General features: G+C 39.5%; 1 protein-coding gene across 2 annotated transcripts in view; it reads right to left on the reverse strand.

Moving 5' to 3' along the window:
• Nucleotides 1-4,704: 4,704 nt before the first annotated feature.
• Nucleotides 4,705-18,138, reverse strand: part of TSG101 (tumor susceptibility 101) — a 66,768-nt gene continuing 53,334 nt past the window's right edge. For both annotated transcript variants that reach the window (XM_081278742.1, XM_081278743.1), the window contains 3 exons: nucleotides 8,168-8,370; nucleotides 6,354-6,593; nucleotides 4,705-5,033 (listed from right to left, as the gene is read on the reverse strand). In XM_081278742.1, coding sequence (XP_081134868.1) covers nucleotides 4,944-5,033; nucleotides 6,354-6,593; nucleotides 8,168-8,370 — 533 coding nt within the window. In that variant the 3' untranslated portion in view covers nucleotides 4,705-4,943. The remainder of the gene's footprint in view (nucleotides 5,034-6,353; nucleotides 6,594-8,167; nucleotides 8,371-18,138) is intronic.

An 18,138-nucleotide genomic window follows, 5' to 3' on the forward strand; every position in this document is an offset into this window, starting at 1 on the left:
CTTTTTATGAAGACTTCTTTAGTTTTTGTAGATAATTGGTTGCTTCCTAATCTGTACTCATAACATGTTCACATTTCATTAGGTTGTACTTTGTTTACAAGGTTTTCTATAGCAACAGGCTGAGCTCCTTGTGAGTAGTGGTAATAGTAGTTATCACAGCAGTCAGCATTATTAGATTGCCTATTGTGTGCCAAACACTGACCTAAGCACTTTACATGTATTTTTAAATCCAAACAACTGTTTTACAGATAATGCGTTTGTGACTGAGGGTTAAATGAAAGTGTTGGAGTAGGGATCAGAACCTGTTGTTTGACTTCAAAATCTAAGCACTTAACTATGGTACTTTATTCATTTGGCACGGTTTTCCAAACCTATAATCACAGCAACTGGCTGAGGCAGGAGGATTCCAAGTTTGAGGTCAGCCTGGGCATTTTGCAAGAGCCTGTCTCAAAACTGAGTACCTGATTCAATAACCTGCCATTTCAGTGTTTCACAATTTTACAGGGGGCTGGGGTTGTGGTTCAGTGGTAAAGCAATTGCCTAGCACATGTGAGGCCCTGGGTTTGATTCTCAGCACCACATTATAAATAAATAAAAAATAAAGGTACTGTGCCCAACTACAACTAAAAAATACATTAAAAAAACCAATTTTACAAAGTATTTTGTGGCTCCAAAATCAAATTTAGAGAACTAAAATTATTTGAAGTCAGTTTATCCTTGCCTCTTTTGCCCTTAAAGCCTGCATTCCTTTCTAGGTAATGGCTTAAAATTTTTATTTTATGGTTTATAGTTTCTTGATACTATATGCATTTTCCTCCATCTTTTTAATTTTTTAGTTTTTGAAGTACTGTGGTTTGAACCAGGGTCACTCTACCACTGAGCTACATCTCTATAGTCATTTTTTTTTTTTTTTTTTTTTTTGAGACAGGGTCTTGCTAGGTTGCTGAGGCTGGTTTTGAACTTGTATTCCTCCTGCCTCAGTCTCCTGAATAGTTGGGATTACAGGCATGTGCCACCACACCTGGCTAAGTCTTTAGGTTCTTTCATGAATGTTTTGTAGTTTTCAGTGTATAAATCTTTCACTTCTTTTGTTATATTCTTCAGTATTTTATTCTTGTGTATGCTATCATGAATAAAATTGTTCTCTTAATTTCATTTTTGAATTATGCATGCATTGCAAGTGTATAGAGGTGTTGATTTTTCTATCTTGTGTCTTATTGTGCTGAACACATTAGTTGTAATTTTTATTTATATCCTTAGGATTTTTCATGTACAATATCATATCTGTGAATAAAGCCCTATTTTTCTTTATAATTTAGATGCATAATTGCTGTGGCCAGATTTTCCAGTAACATCTTTCAGAGGTGGTGAATTGGAATCCTTGTCTTGTTCCCAATTTGAGGAGGGAAAGCATTTTTTCACCATTAAGAATTATATTTGCTGTATAAGATTTTCATAAGATTTCTTTATAATGTTACATTCCTGTCTGAGCCACATCCTCAGCCCTTTTTTATATTTTATCAGAGACAGGTTCTCGCTGAATTGATTAGGGCCTTGCTAAGTTGCTGAGGCTGGCTTTGAACTCAAGATCCTCCTGCCTCAGCTTGGAGTCCCTGGGATTAACTGGCACCCAGTGATTTTATATATATATATATATATATATATATATATATATATATATATTTTTTTTTTTTTTTTTTTTTTTTTTTTTTTTACTTATTTTGGTATTGTGGGACTGAACCCAGGGCCTCACGCATGCTGAGCAACCTACCACTGCACTACTACATCCTTATCCTTCCTTTTAATTTTTATTTATTATTTTGTGGTACTGGGGATTGAACCCAGGATTTTGCATATGCTAAAAAAAGTACTGTGCTACATCCCCAGTCCTTTTTGAGAAAGGGTCTTGCTAAGTTGCCCACAGGCTGGCTTCAAACTTACAATCCTCCTTCCTCATCTTTCTGCATAGCTGGGATTATAGGCATGTGCCACTAGGCCAGGCTTATTTTTTGTACTTTATTTGTATATTTTACCAATTGATTTTTGGATGATATCCCAATCTGGGAATCCCATTTAGTCCCTTTTACTGTTGCTGGATTTATTTTGCAAGCATTTTGTTGAGGATGCTCACATCTATATTCTTCACATTTATATTCTTAAAATGTTCTTTCTACCTTCATAGAATGAGTGGTAACCTATTCCCACCTTCTTTTTCCTGGAAGAGTTCATAAAAAATTGTTATTGAGGGGCTGGGGTTGTGACTCAGCGGTAGAGTGCTCGTCTCACATGTGCGAGGTCCTGGGTTTGATCCTCAGCACCACATAAAAATAAATAAAGGTATCATGTCCAACTACAACTAAAAAAAAAAAAAAAAAAAGGAGCTGGGGTTGTGGTTCAGTGGTAGAGCGCTTGCGGAGCATATGTGAGGCACTGGGTTCAATTCTCAGCACCACATATAGATAAATTACAAATAAAGGTCCATGAGCAACCAAAAACAAACAAACAAACAAAAAATGTTATTGTAATGTTTGGTGGAATTCTCCAGTGAATTTACCTGGGCTCAGGTTTTGCTTTTGAGATTTTCAGATTAATGAATTAAATCACTTGTTGTAGGTCCATTTGAACTTTCTAATTGACCCAGTTTCAATAGTTTTTTTCTTCCTAGGAATTCATATATTTTACATAAATTGACTACCTTGTTGGCTTATAGTTCATAGGATTCTATTTGCTTCTCTAAGGTCAGTAACGATGGTGCCCTCTTTCATTCCTGATTTTAGTAATTTGAGTCTTCTGTTCTTATTCTTGGTCAATATAGATTTCTGTTTTATTGATCTTTTCAAAGAATTAATTTTTGGTATAATTTTCTCCTTTGGTTTTCTGTTTCATTGCTAAAAGGTGCTATTGTTGTTTCTTAAGTTAGTCTATAATTTGAGATCTTCCTTGTTTTCTTCTTTCAAAATATTTTTTTAGTTGTAGGTGGACACAATACCTTTATTTTTTATTTTTATGTGGTGCCAGGGATCAATCCCAGTGCCTCACTCATGCTAGGCAAGCACTCTACCACTGAGCCACAACCCCGGCCCCTGAGGATCTTCCTTGTTTTTTGTGGGCATTTACTACTATCATTTGATCATCCATTATCTGAAAAGCTTAGTACCAGAAGTGTTTCAGAATTTTTAGATGCCCATGAAAAAGTGGTTTCTAGTTAATAGGCTTCATGTTTTTGGTACCTTAGAAATTAGTTTTGATACTGAATTCTGCCAAGGGTTAAGATTAGTGCCTCAAGATTATGTTTATATATTTTCTGTACTTTTAGCAGGTGCGCCACCACTCCAGACCTTTTATTTTGAAATAAGTTCTCAAATTGCTTAGGGCCTCACTAAATTGCTGGGGTGGCCTTGAACTTGTGACCCTCCTGTCTCAGCCTCCTGAACCACTGGCATTATGGGAATTCATCACTGCACCTGGATCACCAGATAAATTTAGCATTCAGGGACCAATTTCTGTCTTGCTCACTGCTGAGTCCAACCCAGTGGACTCAATGTATTTTTTTTTAAACAACTTCCATATAGTCTTTACTTTAGTAGTGAAATTGATTTTATGTTATTTTCTGGATCTCTGAACTTACCTTCATAAATCTAGTACTTAAATTAAATAATAACTATAAGGAATTTTTAGGAGAAATTCAGTTCTGTAGCAATGTTAGGTTGCTACAAAATAGCTTTCAGTTATGTTATTTCTCCAACTTACTCCTTAGGTTCATGATTTTAAAATGTAAAAAGCACATACACACAAAAATAATGTAAATGCTACAATCCTAACCCTAAGAAAAACCTTGGTTTAACCTTGGCAGTTTTTATTCTGATCATTTTTATAAGTGGATTTTAATTTTCTAAGAAAATATCTGAACTATAAACCCTTCTGATGTTGCAACTGGTTATTCTTCTCTTGGGCTAGGTATAAATCTCCAAAGGAAAACATTTCACATTGGGATGTTTTCTTCTTCTACCACTCTCATTTCGATGGGGAATAGTTTGTTCTAGTTGGATGAGCTCTGCAGGATATCTACTAGGTATGTAGCTCATTTTTTCATCATAAATTTGGTTACAGCATCACTTCCCATAAAGAGAGAACTTCAAATACCAACAAAGACAAGGATGCTTGTGCATTGTATCTTTCCCTTTTTCTTTAAAAAAAAAAAAGTTTATTTTTTCACTTCAGATAGAAAATGTGCTGACATTATAAAATGATTTGAGGGGGGCACATCTTACACATGGTGTGAAAATCCAATCATGCTTATGAAACAATCAAAGGGAAAGGCACAGATCCTATTATGTCCAGACCATCTTGTCTAGCTAACATAGATCTTGGGTGTATAGCTTGGCACCTGCCATTCTGTTCCTTTCTCTCTGACAGAAACAGTTATGGTTCAGTCAGGCCATAGAAAGGAAACAGATCTAGCAAGGACTGGTGGGAGGGTAAGCTACACATACCTCTCACAAAAAGATCAGTTTTCAAATCCTTCAATATTTAATTCAAATATATTCCATATTAAATAAAATTCTCTTTATATCCTATAGAATAAATAACACTAAATTGTAACAATATTATTGATCAATATTATGTTTTGGTTGCTAAGTGAGAAGATTGCTTCTTATGAAGGTTCATAGATCTTTCCTAAAGAAGTCCAAAAAAGAAGAGAAAAATTTTGCAACAAATTTTATTTAGCATAGTCAGTTCCAACATTCAGCACAAAAAGTTTACAGAGGATAGAAAGTGCATTAATAAAAGCCAGTCTTTACCCAAAGAAAACAGAAAATATATTATTGATTCAAAATATTTTACACTTGAATGATAAACTGAATAACTTATTCTGGGTACCTACTGATAAAAGAAAAGAGAAGAAAAGAATGCTTTAAGAAGAGGTCAAACTCCAGCTGAAGTCAGTAGAGGTCACTAAGACCAGCAGTCTTTCTTGCTTTTTGCATTAGTGCCCTCAACTGGAACTGTTTACGGGACAGCAGACGTACATGCTGGAAGGGGGAAAAATTTCAACAGTTTAGAATGGCTTTGATCCAGGCTCACGCATGAAGTATCAGATAGCTATAACCTAAATGGGATCTAAGAATCCTAAATACATTACCAATATCAACCTGTGTTTGGAATCACTACCTCATTACTTGTGGCTTTTAAAACTTCACCACAGTGAAGCCAGTAGACTACATTAGAGCAAAGTCTTCTGAGGCTTACAGGGAAAGCACCACATTCGAGGATCTGGCTCAGGATTTTGAGCTTTATCCTTTTCTATTCTTTTTTTTTTTTTTTGGGGGGGGGTGGTGGTGATGGGGATCAACCCCAGAACCTCACAGATGCCAGGCAAGTATTCTACCACTGAGTTACACTTCTGATATATAACCAAGATGTCTCACTTTGCCATGAAAACTTGTAGCATGATCCTAATGGAAGTTACCCATTCTTCTCCCTTGGCTATAAAAAGGGGATGGGCAAGGATAAGCAACATGGGGTTAGTTTTTGTCCGTGGTCTAATCCCTACCAAGTAGCATACACCTCTTACCTAACCAGGTGCATCTTTCCCTATGCTATGCCATCAAAGCAGGAGACTGTGTAGAGTTCTCTCTTGGGTCTCTGGTTTATACCAATTCATGTGTTTGCCTCAGACCTAAGGCACATGGCTTATCCTCTCACCCACAGTAAGATCAGTTAAATGACCTGACCAGCCTCACATGTACACTGAGGCACCAACAGCAGCTGGACCAAATATTGAAAGGATGGCTGCTGCTATTCTTAAAGCATATTCTCCATGACCCACCACAGAGCAGTAACCAAACCCAGCTTACTAGATTTTCATATCTGTATAACAGCATTAAGCCTAGGAAAATTTTCATTCAAAAGAGTAGCCCACTTCCTTGGAGAGGGCTGTTGTTTATCAGGGGAAAACCAATCTAAAATTATACAATATTAACAGATAAAAGATGGAGTGAGCAGTCAGTGATCTCAATTTAAATAGTATAACCTGAAAGAACCTATGTAAATTTATGTCCCCTTGATACACTCAGACACAATAGTTATAATAGAAGAGTTACAGCCATCTTGATTCTGCCAGGCAGGTAGGAACTGCAGACCCTAGCCCAATTTCTCCTTACTTGGAGTGATCCTCAGCACTCTTAAGAAGACACTGCTTGTTCATGGTCATATATCTCACCTGCTTGCTCTTGTATGGAAAAATTATCTTAAACTTCCCTACAGAGAAACCCTTTTGGTTTGTGGTTTTCAAGGTCAGTGTCCCTATAGCATAAGATCTAAAAGCCTGGAAAACAGTGAGGAAGACATACCTTTAAGAAGACATCCAGATCTATTACTCCTCGTCTCAAGGCTTCTCCCAGGTAAAAGATAGTGTCTTCAATAGCATTTTCCTCTGCATACAGATTTAGGATCTGTTTATATAGTGGGGCTGTGGGAATGATAACTTCATCAATATCATTATTTTCAGATTGATTTTCCATTTTCTCCAGAGCAGAACTGAGTTCTTCATCCTTCTTTTTCAAAAGTTCTATGTTTTTGTTAACTTCAGCCTGAAAACAGAACAGTACATGCATGAAAGCTTTATACTAATTTATACATAATTATTTGCTTGTCAGACAACTTCACAGGAAGGGACTAATAAAACAATAACACTAGTCAAAAGTAGAGGAAAAGGTGATCTAATAGGCTGAATGAAAACAGGACAGTGGTGGAAATATCCTGAGTTGAGCACATTTAGTAACAGTGACAAGAGTCGCACTTATCAGTTAACAAACGATAATGAAAACTAAGCCATCCACAAGATGCATTCCAGGAGGAAGTCACTTTACATAAAAGAGGTTCTTCCTCTAAACAAGTGGGCATCTGCCACAGAGTAATAATGCAGAGTCCTGAGGAACACTTGGCTTTAGTTTGAGGATACTGTATGTGGTGATTGTAGGCTCTAAATTACATTATTGTCACTTTCCCGAACTTCTGAAAATGGCTGGCCACTACAGAGTTCACTTTATACATATACTAGAACCATTCTCCATGTCTAGGTACAAATCATTTCCTCTAAAGCCTTTGAATTTCAATATTTTTAACCTTTTTTTTTGGCTCTGGGGATTGAATCTAGAGGTGCTTAACCACTGAGCCACATCCCCAGCCCTTTTTATTTTAAGATAGGGTCTAGCTAAGTTGCTTAGGGCCTTGCTAAGTTTCTGATGCTAGCTTTGAACTTGTGATCCTCCTTACCTAGGCCTCCTGAGTCACTGGAGTTATAGGTGTGTGCAACCATGCCTGGTAATAATTCTTTTCTCTCAAATCAAAAGTGCACATTTACTGAAATTAATTCTCCCTTATGGGTATGAAAAATGGACACGTGAAACTGGCTCTCAAGTTATGCTAGTGCCTTTACTTCATTTTCACTAAATAAAGACACAGGATTGATTTACATGCTGACTCTAAAGAAAAACAATCTGTCACAAAGAAACACACCATGTTTATGGGACTCTCTCAAGTTAGAAGAATTCATTGAAGATAACTCTAAAATGGTTTAAACAACATTTGGAAACAGAACTGTCCCTTAAATCTATAACTCACGGTCTGTGGATCCTTATTGTGGCTTCGAACTCTAAAATGGTTTAAACAACATTTGGAAACAGAACTGTCCCTTAAATCTATAACTCACGGTCTGTGGATCTTTATTGTGGCTTTGAACTCTTAACTGTATGGCAACATCACATATTCAAACAGTCCTTTCTTTGGGTGGCAAGCAAAATGCTCTAAATATCAATCACATCCCAAAGAACAAACATGGGCTCTATTTTAAATAATCCTATAAAGAAGCTATAGTCAAATTTCTAAAATTATACACACACACACACACACACACACACACGCACATATATATATAAAAATATTTTTTAGTTGTAAATGGAGCTTTTATTTATTTGAATGTGGTGCTGAGGATTGAACCCAGGGCCTTCCACATGCCAGGCAAGTGCTCTGAGCCACAACTCCAGCCCTAGACACCTATAATTTTCTAAACTCTTTAATCCATGCATACCCATGGTATACACAGAATATTTTGCCATGACTAAACTTCAATTCCCAAATCAAAAGTCTTGGATGAATTACTTACTACTTCTTGATCTAAACGGGTGACCATCTCTTCCAGTTTCTGGTGACCTTTTTTCAGGTCTTCCTCTGTTCGTTTCAAGGCATTGAGCTCAGCCTGAGCGCGATCCATTTCCTCTTTCATTCGCCACCTCAGTTTGTCACTGACTGCTGAGATAAGAGAGGCTCGAATGGTGTCCTCGCTGATTGTGCCATCTCTGCTGGGACCTGCAGGAGACAAAGACAAAAATACATTTGCTTATTTCCCAAGCTCTCTCTGTTCCTCTCACAGGAACCTTCAGAGAACAGGTCAAAATATGACCAGACACTTTCAAAATAGGAGGAAATAAAGAAAATGTTTGCTACAATTCCATAATAAACAACAAAAAATGTGAGCCGATTCAGAAATTTTTGCTCTAAGAAATTACTCTTTTAATCCATATTTACTCAATCTCAATTAGGCAGAGACTATAACCCTAAATATTACAATTATTTCTAAATCTCCAACAAATGAGACCATAAATTTATACCAAAGAAAAATACTTCTTAATTTGAGTCAAGCCCATTCTCTGGTTTTACTGCTAAGCTGAAAGAAGACAGCCAGAACTTGGAAGATGGCGGCGAAGGGAGTGCATCACCCCAGTGCGCGCGTCACTGTGCGGAAGAAAGACGAGGTGAAACAGCTGAAGGCTATCTTGTTGGGAATTTCCAGTGAAATTGAGGTGCTCCAGAATCTAGTGGACGGATTTCCATCGCGTGAGGTTCGGCTGCGGGGGCTCGGACACGGGCAATTTCTCTGCACGGAGGGTCGCATTGCCTGATCGGCGGATTGCCCCACAGCTGGAGTCTGCAGCGCGCGCTGGGAAGCGGCGAGGTGCCGGAGTGGGGGTGCAGCGATGCGGATTCTGGGGGCTCCTGCCAGTGGTGCAATGGCCGGGCTTAGTGCTGAGTTCCGGCTTTGAGATGGAGGAGAGAAGCGGTCCAGTTCGGTTCTAGACACCGGTCGGACCACGGAGGAGGACAGCAGCCGCCATCTTGGAGACCTGATGTAATCATCCCGGTTTTCTACTGATCTCAGCTCATTCAGTGATTTCAGGCTGGTATTTGCCTGCGTCTCGCAGATAGATCACTCAGGCTCGGGGCTGGAGAACCAGTGGAGAATACTCCTAGGGGCTCGCTCCTGGAAAAGCGTGCGCCGGGCTCTGAGCGGCAGGATTCTGGTTCCGGGGGCTGCTTTGGCCCAGGGCTGGGGAACCTGCGGAGACTGCATGTTGAGGCCAGCTCCAAGTGGAGCGTGCGCTGAGCTCGGGGCGGCTGGGTTCTGACTCCCGGAACAGTTTTGGCCCGGGGCTGGGGAGCCTGTGGGGACTGTGTCTTTGAGCCTGCTCCCAGCGGAGCGTGCACTGAGCTCGGAGAGCTTGGAGCGGCCAGGCTCTGGCTCCCGGAGCTGCTTTGGCCTGGGGCAGGGGAACCCGCGGGGGTCGCTCCTTGGAGCCTGCTCCTAGCGGGGCGTGAGCTGGGATCGGAGAGGCCGGGTTCTGGCTCCCGAAGCTGCTTTGGCCCAGGGTTGGGGAACCTGCGGTGACTGCTTCTCGGTCTGGGTCCTGCTGGGTGCTGTGGGGGCCAGGGGGGCAGAGTGGAGCTGCCGCCTGTGCCCAGAGCAGGCCAAGTGACCCGACGGCGTGGTATCACGACACCCCAACTGCAGCTGGGGCCGAAGAGAGTAGCCGCCCACGCCTAGAACAGGACCAGTGACCCGACGGCGCGGTAGCCAAGTCACCCCATTTGGAGTAGGGGTTGTGCAGAGCCGTCGTCTGAGCCTGCAAGGTAGGCAGACCTGCGACCCACTGGCAGGACAGGCCCGGTAGCCTGCCACCGTGGTGGACACGTAGCACCGAGGCAGTCACGTCACACTGGTTGGAGTGGGGGTGGAGCAAAGCCACCGCCCGTGTCCGGAAAAGGCCCAGCGACCCGTTGGAGAGGCAGTCAGGTACCCCCATTGGGAGTGGGGGCTGAGAAGAACTGCCGCCCGAGCCCGCAAGGTAGGCAGACCTGCGACCCACCGGTGGAACAGGCCTAGAGGCCTGCCAGCGTGGTAGACACGTCACACCAATTGGAGTAGGGGCCGAGTAGAGCCGCTGCCCACATCCGGATCAGGACCAATGACCCAAGGGCGTGGTAGTTACGTCACCACAATTGGAGTGCGGGCACAGCAGTGCCGCCACCCGTGCCCGCAGGGTGGGCAGACCTGCGACCGACCAGCGTGGTAGACAGATCACCCTAATTAGAGGAGGAGCACAGCCACTAACCCGCCCTGCAAGGGAGATTTTCTAACTATACAAGAGCAATATAAATAAATAGGGGGAAAATTTCAAAAACAACAGTTTCACCAAACAGAAAGAAACGCGAGCAGTATGAAAAGACAAGGAAAGAAAGGACCACAAGCAATGCAGGTCAACTCAACTTTAGAAGAGGTAATAGCTGCAACAGGTGGAATGTCAGATAAAGAGTTCAGGATATACATGCTTCAGATGATCTGGAGTCTCAAGGACGACATGAGACAGCAAAATCAGACAATGAAAGATCACTTTGACAAGGAACTACATAAACAAATCCAGGAAGTAAAAGATCAATTACACAGGGAGATAGAGATAATAAAAAACAAACAAATAGAAATCCTAGAAATGCAGGAAGCAATAAACCAATTTAAAAACTCAATTGAGAATACTACCAGCAGAGTAGATCACTTAGAAGATAGAACATCAGACAATGAAGACAAAGTATTTCAACTTGAAAAGAACATAGAGAGCTCAGCAAGACTGCTAAGAAACCATGAGCAGAACATCCAAGAAATATGGGATAACATTAAAAGACCAAACTTAAGAGTGATTGGGATACAGGAAGGCACAGAGCTCCAAACCAAAGGAATAAACAATCTATTCAATGAAATAATACGAGAAAACTTCCCAGACTTGAAGAATGAGACAGAATCCCAAATCCTAGAAGCCTACAGGATGCCGAATGTGCAAAATCATAAGAGATCCACACCTAGACACATTATAATGAAGATGCCCAACATACAGAATAAGGAGAGAATTTTAAAAGCTACAAGAGAAAGGGAGCAGATTACATTTAGGGGTAAACCAATCAGGATAACAGCTGATCTCTCAACACAGACTCTGAAAGCTAGAAGATCCTGGAATAACATATTTCAAACACTGAAAGAAAATGGGTTCCAACCAAGAATCGTGTATCCGGCGAAATTAAGCTTCAGGATGGAAGATGAAATTAAAACCTTCCACGATAAACAAAAGTTAAAAGAATTCGCAGCTAGAAAACCATCTCTTCAAAAAATCCTTGGCAAAACATTACAGGAAGAGGAAATGGAAAATAACAATGAAAACCAACAGTGGGAAGTAGGACAGTAAAGGGGGGAAAGTAATCAAAGAGGAAAACAAATCAGGTTTAGTAACATTAATAAACAAATATGGCTGGAAGAACAAACCATATCTCAATAATAATCCTAAATGTTAATGGCTTAAACTCACCAATTAAGAGACACAGGCTAGTTGAATGGATCACAAAACAAGACCCAACAATATGCTGCCTAAAGGAGACACACTTGATAGGAAAAGATATACATAGACTGAAGGTGAAAGGTTGGGAAAAATCATACCACTCATATGGACTGCGGAAACAAGCAGGAGTGTCCATACTCATATCTAATAAAATAGATTTCAAGCCAATGTTAATCAAAAGGGATAAAGAGGGACACTACATACTGCTCAAGGGAACCATACACCAACAAGACATAACAATCATAAATATATATGCCCAAAACAATGGTGCAGCTATGTTCATCAAGCAAACTCTTCTCAAGTTCAAGAGTCTAATAGACCACCATACAATAATCATGGGAGACTTCAACACATCTCTCTCACCACTGGACAGATCTTCCAAACAAAAGTTAAATAAGGAAACTATAGAACTCAATAACACAATTAACAACCTAGACTTAATTGACATATATAGAATATACCACCCAACATCAAGCAGTTACACTTTTTTCTCAGCAGCACATGGATCCTTCTCAAAAATAGATCATATATTATGTCACAGGGCAACTCTTAGACAATATAAAGGAGTAGAGATAATACCATGCATCTTATCTGATCATAATGGAATGAAACTGAAAATCAACGATAAAAGAAGGAAGGAAAAATCATGCATCACTTGGAGAATGAACAATAGGTTACTGAATGATCAATGGGTTTTAGAAGACATCAAGGAGGAAATTAAAAACTTCTTAGAGTTAAATGAAAACACAGACACAACATATCGGAATCTATGGGACACATTGAAAGCACTTCTAAGAGGAAAATTCATTGCTTGGAGTTCATTCCTTAAAAAAAGAAAAAACCAACAAATAAATGATCTCATACTTCATCTCAAAATCCTAGAAAAAGAAGAGAAAAACAACAGCAAAAGAAGTAGAAGGCAAGAAATAATTAAAATCAGAGCTGAAATTAATGAAATTGAAACAAAAGAAACAATTGAAAAAATTGACAAAACTAAAAGTTGGTTCTTTGAAAAAATAAATAAAATCGACAGACCCTTAGCCATGCTAACGAAGAGAAGAAAAGAGAGAACTGAAATTACTAGCATACGGGATGAAAAAGGCAATATCACAACAGACACTTCAGAAATACAGAAGATAATCAGAAATTATTTTGAATCCTTATACTCCAATAAAATAGAAGATAGTGAAGGCATAGATAAATTTCTTAAGTCATATGATCTGCCCAGATTGAGTCAGGAGGATATAGACAACCTAAACAGACCAATAACAATAGAGGAAATAGAAGAAACCATCAAAAGACTACCAACTAAGAAAAGCCCAGGACCGGATGGGTATACAGCAGAGTTTTACAAAACCTTTAAATAGGAACTAACACCAATACTTTTCAAGCTATTTCAGGAAATAGAAAAAGAGGGAGAACTTCCAAATACATTCTACGAGGCCAACATCACCCTGATGCCTAAACCAGAAAGACACTTCAAAGAAAGAAAACTACAGACCAATATCTCTAATGAACCTAGATGCAAAAATCCTCAATAAAATTCTGGTGAATCGGATTCAAAAACATATCAAAAAAATTATACACCATGATCAAGTAGGATTCATCCCTGGGATGCAAGGCTGGTTCAATATACGGAAATCAATAAATGTTATTCACCACATCAATAGACTTAAAAATAAGAACCATATGATCATCTCGATAGATGCAGAAAAAGCATTCGACAAAGTATAGCATCCCTTTATGTTCAAAACTCTAGAAAAATTAGGGATAACAGGATCATACCTCAACATTGTAAAAGCAATGTATGATAAGCCACAGGCCAGCATCATTCTGAATGGAGAAAAATTGAAGGCATTCCCTCTAAGATCTGGTACAAGACAGGGATGCCCTCTCTCACCACTTCTGTTCAACATAGTCCTCGAAACACTGGCCAGAGCAATTAGACAGACGAAAGAAATTAAAGGCATAAAAATAGGAAAAGAAGAACTTAAATTATCACTATTTGCAGATGACATGATTCTATACCTAGCAGACACAAAAGGGTCTACAAAGAAACTATTAGAGCTAATAAATGAATTCAGCAAAGTGGCAGGATATAAAATCAACACGCATAAATCAAATGCATTCCTGTATATCAGCGACAAATCCTCTGAAACGGAAATGAGGACAACTACTCCATTCACAATATCCCCCCCAAAAATAAAATACTTGGGAATCAACCTAACAAAAGAGGTGAAAGAAATATACAATGAAAACTACAGAACCCTAAAGAGAGATATAGAAGAAGACCTTAGAAGATGGAAAAATATACCCTGTTCATGGATAGCCAGAACTAACATCATCAAAATGGCGATATTACCAAAAGTTCTCTATAAGTTCAATGCAATGCCAATCAAAATCCCAACAGCATTTCTTGTAGAAATAGATAAAACAATCAGGAAATTCATATGGAATAATAAAAGACCCAGAATAGCAAAAACAATGCTAAGCAGGAAGTGTGAATCAGGCGGTATAGTGATACCAGACTTCAAACTATACTACAGAGCAATAGTAACAAAAACAGCATGGTACTGGTACCAAAACAGGCAGGTGGACCAATGGTACAGAATAGAGGACACAGTAACCAATCCACAAAACTACAACTATCTTATATTTGATAAAGGGGCTAAAAGCATGCAATGGAGGAAGGATAGTATCTTTAACAAATGGTGCTGGGAAAACTGGAAATCCATTTGCATCAAAATGAAACTGAATCCCTTTCTCTCGCCATGCACAAAAGTTAACTCAAAATGGATCAAGGAGCTTGAGATATTAAATCAGAGACACGGCGTCTGATAGAAGAAAAAGTCGGCTGTGATCTACATACTGTGGGGTCGGGCTCCAAATTCCTCAATAGGACACCCATAACGCAAGAGTTAACAACTAGAATCAACAAATGGGACTTACTCAAACTAAAAAGTTTTTTCTCAGCAAAAGAAACAATAAGAGAGGTAAACAGGGAGCCTACATCCTGGGAACAAATCTTTACTCCACACACTTCAGATAGAGCCCTAATATCAAGAGTATACAAAGAACTCAAAAAATCAGACAATAAGATAACAAATAACCCAATCAACAAATGGGCCAAGGACCTGAACAGACACTTCTCAGAGGAGGACATACAATCAATCAATAAGTACATGAAAAAATGCTCACCATCGCTAGCAGTCAGAGAAATGCAAATCAAAACCACCCTAAGATACTATCTCACTCCAGTAAGATTGGCAGCCATTATGAAGTCAAACAACAACAAGTGCTGGAGAGGATGCGGGGAAAAGGGTACACTTGTTCATTGTTGGTGGGACTGCAAATTGGTGCAGCCAATTTGGAAAGCAGTATGGAGATTTCTTGGAAAGCTGGGAATGGAACCACCATTTGACCCAGCTATTCCCCTTCTCGGTCTATTCCCTAAAGACCTAATAAGAGTATGCTACAGGGACAGTGCTACATCGATGTTCATAGCAGCACAATTCACGATTGACTGTGGAACCAACCTAGATGCCCTTCAATAGATGAATGGATAAAAAAAATGTGGCATTTATACACAATGGAGTTTTACTCTGCATTAAAAAATGACAAAATCATAGAATTTGGAGGGAAATGGATGGCATTAGAGCAGATTATGCTAAATGAAGCTAGCCAATCCTTAAAAAACAAATGCCAAATGACTGCTTTGATATAAGGGGAGTAACCAAGGACAGGGTAGGGACGAAGAGCTTGAGAAGAAGTTTAACATTAAACAGGGATGAGAGGTGGGAGGGAAAGGGAGTGAGAAGGGAAATCGCATGGAAATGGAAGGTGATCCTCAGGGTTTTACAAAATTACATATAAGAGGAAATGAGGGGTAAGAGAAGAATAATACAAGTGGAAGAAATGATTTACAGTAGAGGGGGTAGAGAGAGAAAAGGGGTGGGGAGGGGAGGGGGGATAGTAGAGAATAGGATAGACAGCAGAATACATCATACACTAGAATGGCAATATGTAAATCAATGGAAGTGTAACTGATGTGATACAGCAATCTGTATACGGGGTAAAAATGGGAGGTCATAACCCACTTGAATCAAACTGTGAAATATGATATATTAAGAACTATGTAATGTTTTGAACGACCAACAATAAAAAAAAAAAAAAAAAGACAGCCAGCCAGGAGAGGCCACTCAATGACTAAAATGGGCAGAGTTTACCTAAACTGATGAACAGGTTAGTAAGGCTCCTCAGCTTCTATAAGACTTTTGCTCCTTTACTCCCTATTAAGAGAAGATGGTATAGAACAGGTGAGCAAAAGAGAATGATATCCAAAAAATTTAGCAGTTGATTAAACTTGTGTATTCTCAGACTCCTTACTGTTCTTTTACAAATTCTCTTTCTAATCAGTATAATTTCCTTGCACATTTCAGATCAAAGAACTTATCTTTCAGAATTTTCTCCAGAAAGGCCTTTCCTTTAAAAAAAACTATGGGTACTCTTTATTAATATTAACGTTCTTCAGTTATGGTTCTAAATCAGCAAACATAAATGAGTTTTTTTTCAATTATATTTGACTACAGAATACCATATAGGGACATAAGAAATATATTTAACCTTAACTGCCAATAAGGAATAAGGGATGACTACAGACTAACAAAGTATCACTTCTACCTTGAGTTGAAAATTTTTATCAACTTGACAGAGTTACACTAACCAGGGAAACAGACCTCTTTGGTATGTTTGCAAAAATGTGCCCAACTTTCACCACCCATGTCCTCATTCATTACAGGCCCTTTCCTGGTGCCAAGGCACACTGTCTCCAAAGAAAGTATGCTGTCCAAAATACTCTGCAATTATTACTAGGCATTTTTTTTTTTAATCAGAGATTGAACCTCAGAGGTGCTTAACCACTGAGCCACATCTCTAGCCCTCCCATTCCCCCTTTTTTATTTTTTGAGACAGGGTCTTGCGAAGTTCCTTAGGGCCTTGAGACTGGCTCTGAACTTGTGATCCTCTTGCCTTGGCCTCCCCAGTTGCTGGGATTATAGGCATGTCCCCAGTTCCACACATGCTTTGAATGGGCCATTTGATCACGACTTTCGCAGTTCTAGAAGCTGGTTTGATTTTTGCCTTTTTCAGTTTTTGATTAGTAAAAGTGTCTTCTCATAGAAGCTGATCCTTACCCAGGTTACATTGGGAGACTCTGGAGTTCTCCAGCATCACAGATTTTGAAGGGAAGTGTAGAGTTATTTTTTTTTTCCTTTCTTTTGTTTCCAACCCAGAAGAAAGAGGGTCTCTCTGAGTTGGATTTCTTTATCTAGCAGGTAAAAATAAGTTCAGTGTCCTCCATGACCTGAGGAGTGTTCTAGGGACCTTGGTACAGTGAAAAAGTCCCAACATCACACTGCCTCCCAGTGTTCACTATTTCTCCCTACAAGGGTCTCCTCCTTTCCATCAAGAAACCTCCTGCTGAGGGGAGCCCAAACTATCCATCCTGTAGGGTTCATAGAGGCAAACGGTTGATTATTATTATTTTTTTTAGAGAGAGTGAGAGAGGAGAGAGATTTTTTTTTTAATATTTATTTTTTAGTTCTCGGCGGACACAACATCTTTGTTGGTATGTGGTGCTGAGGATCGAACCTGGGCCGCACGCATGCCAGGCCAGCGCGCTACTGCTTGAGCCACATCCCCAGCCCCAAACGGTTGATTATTAACATATAAATCCATATAGTATATGTGTTTCAGAATTCACTTCTCATTTTACAAAAGCATTTTAGCTTATTATTCCATATTTTTAGAAACAAAAGTATTAACTCTTTCAGACAAACTGTGCTTTGGAATTCAGAGCTGCAAAGCTAGAGGACTAAATTTCCCCTATGAAAATCAAGGTTTTGTTTTCCATACCCTGGCTTCTCTTAATATCTCACTTCCAAAGCTTTTGTATCAATTTATCAGCTATTACCATTACTTCTAAGCTCATTTCCTCATTTTTCTCCGACACTACAGTTTCTTCTACCACCCCTCTATCCATTCCCTCCAATACATACAATGAAGGTACCAGGAAGACTATGGCAACTTTCCTGAACTCACCAATTCATATCTTCACTCACTCACTTCTGGCATCTCTGATGTGTTTGTACTACTACTACTACCAGTAAGCATCTCTTCTCAGCCTGGACTCCTTGTCCATCTCATATATCCCTGGAGATAAGCTGCCCCGAAACGGGGCCTCATATATAGCCACCCAATCGCCCAGGACTTCAAAGGCTCACCTGCCATTAAATCTAACCAAAATCCTCAGTCCTTCTGATCCCTCCCTAAAGCCATAAATCCCTAAATCCTCTTTTAACATGTTCCACAAAGTCAACAATCTGCAGGAGGCTATCATCAGAGAAGACAAAAACCATCA

The sequence above is a fragment of the Spermophilus citellus genome (genome assembly GCF_964194105.1).
Source record: "Spermophilus citellus genome assembly, chromosome: 2".
Classification (NCBI taxonomy): Eukaryota; Metazoa; Chordata; class Mammalia; order Rodentia; family Sciuridae; genus Spermophilus; species Spermophilus citellus.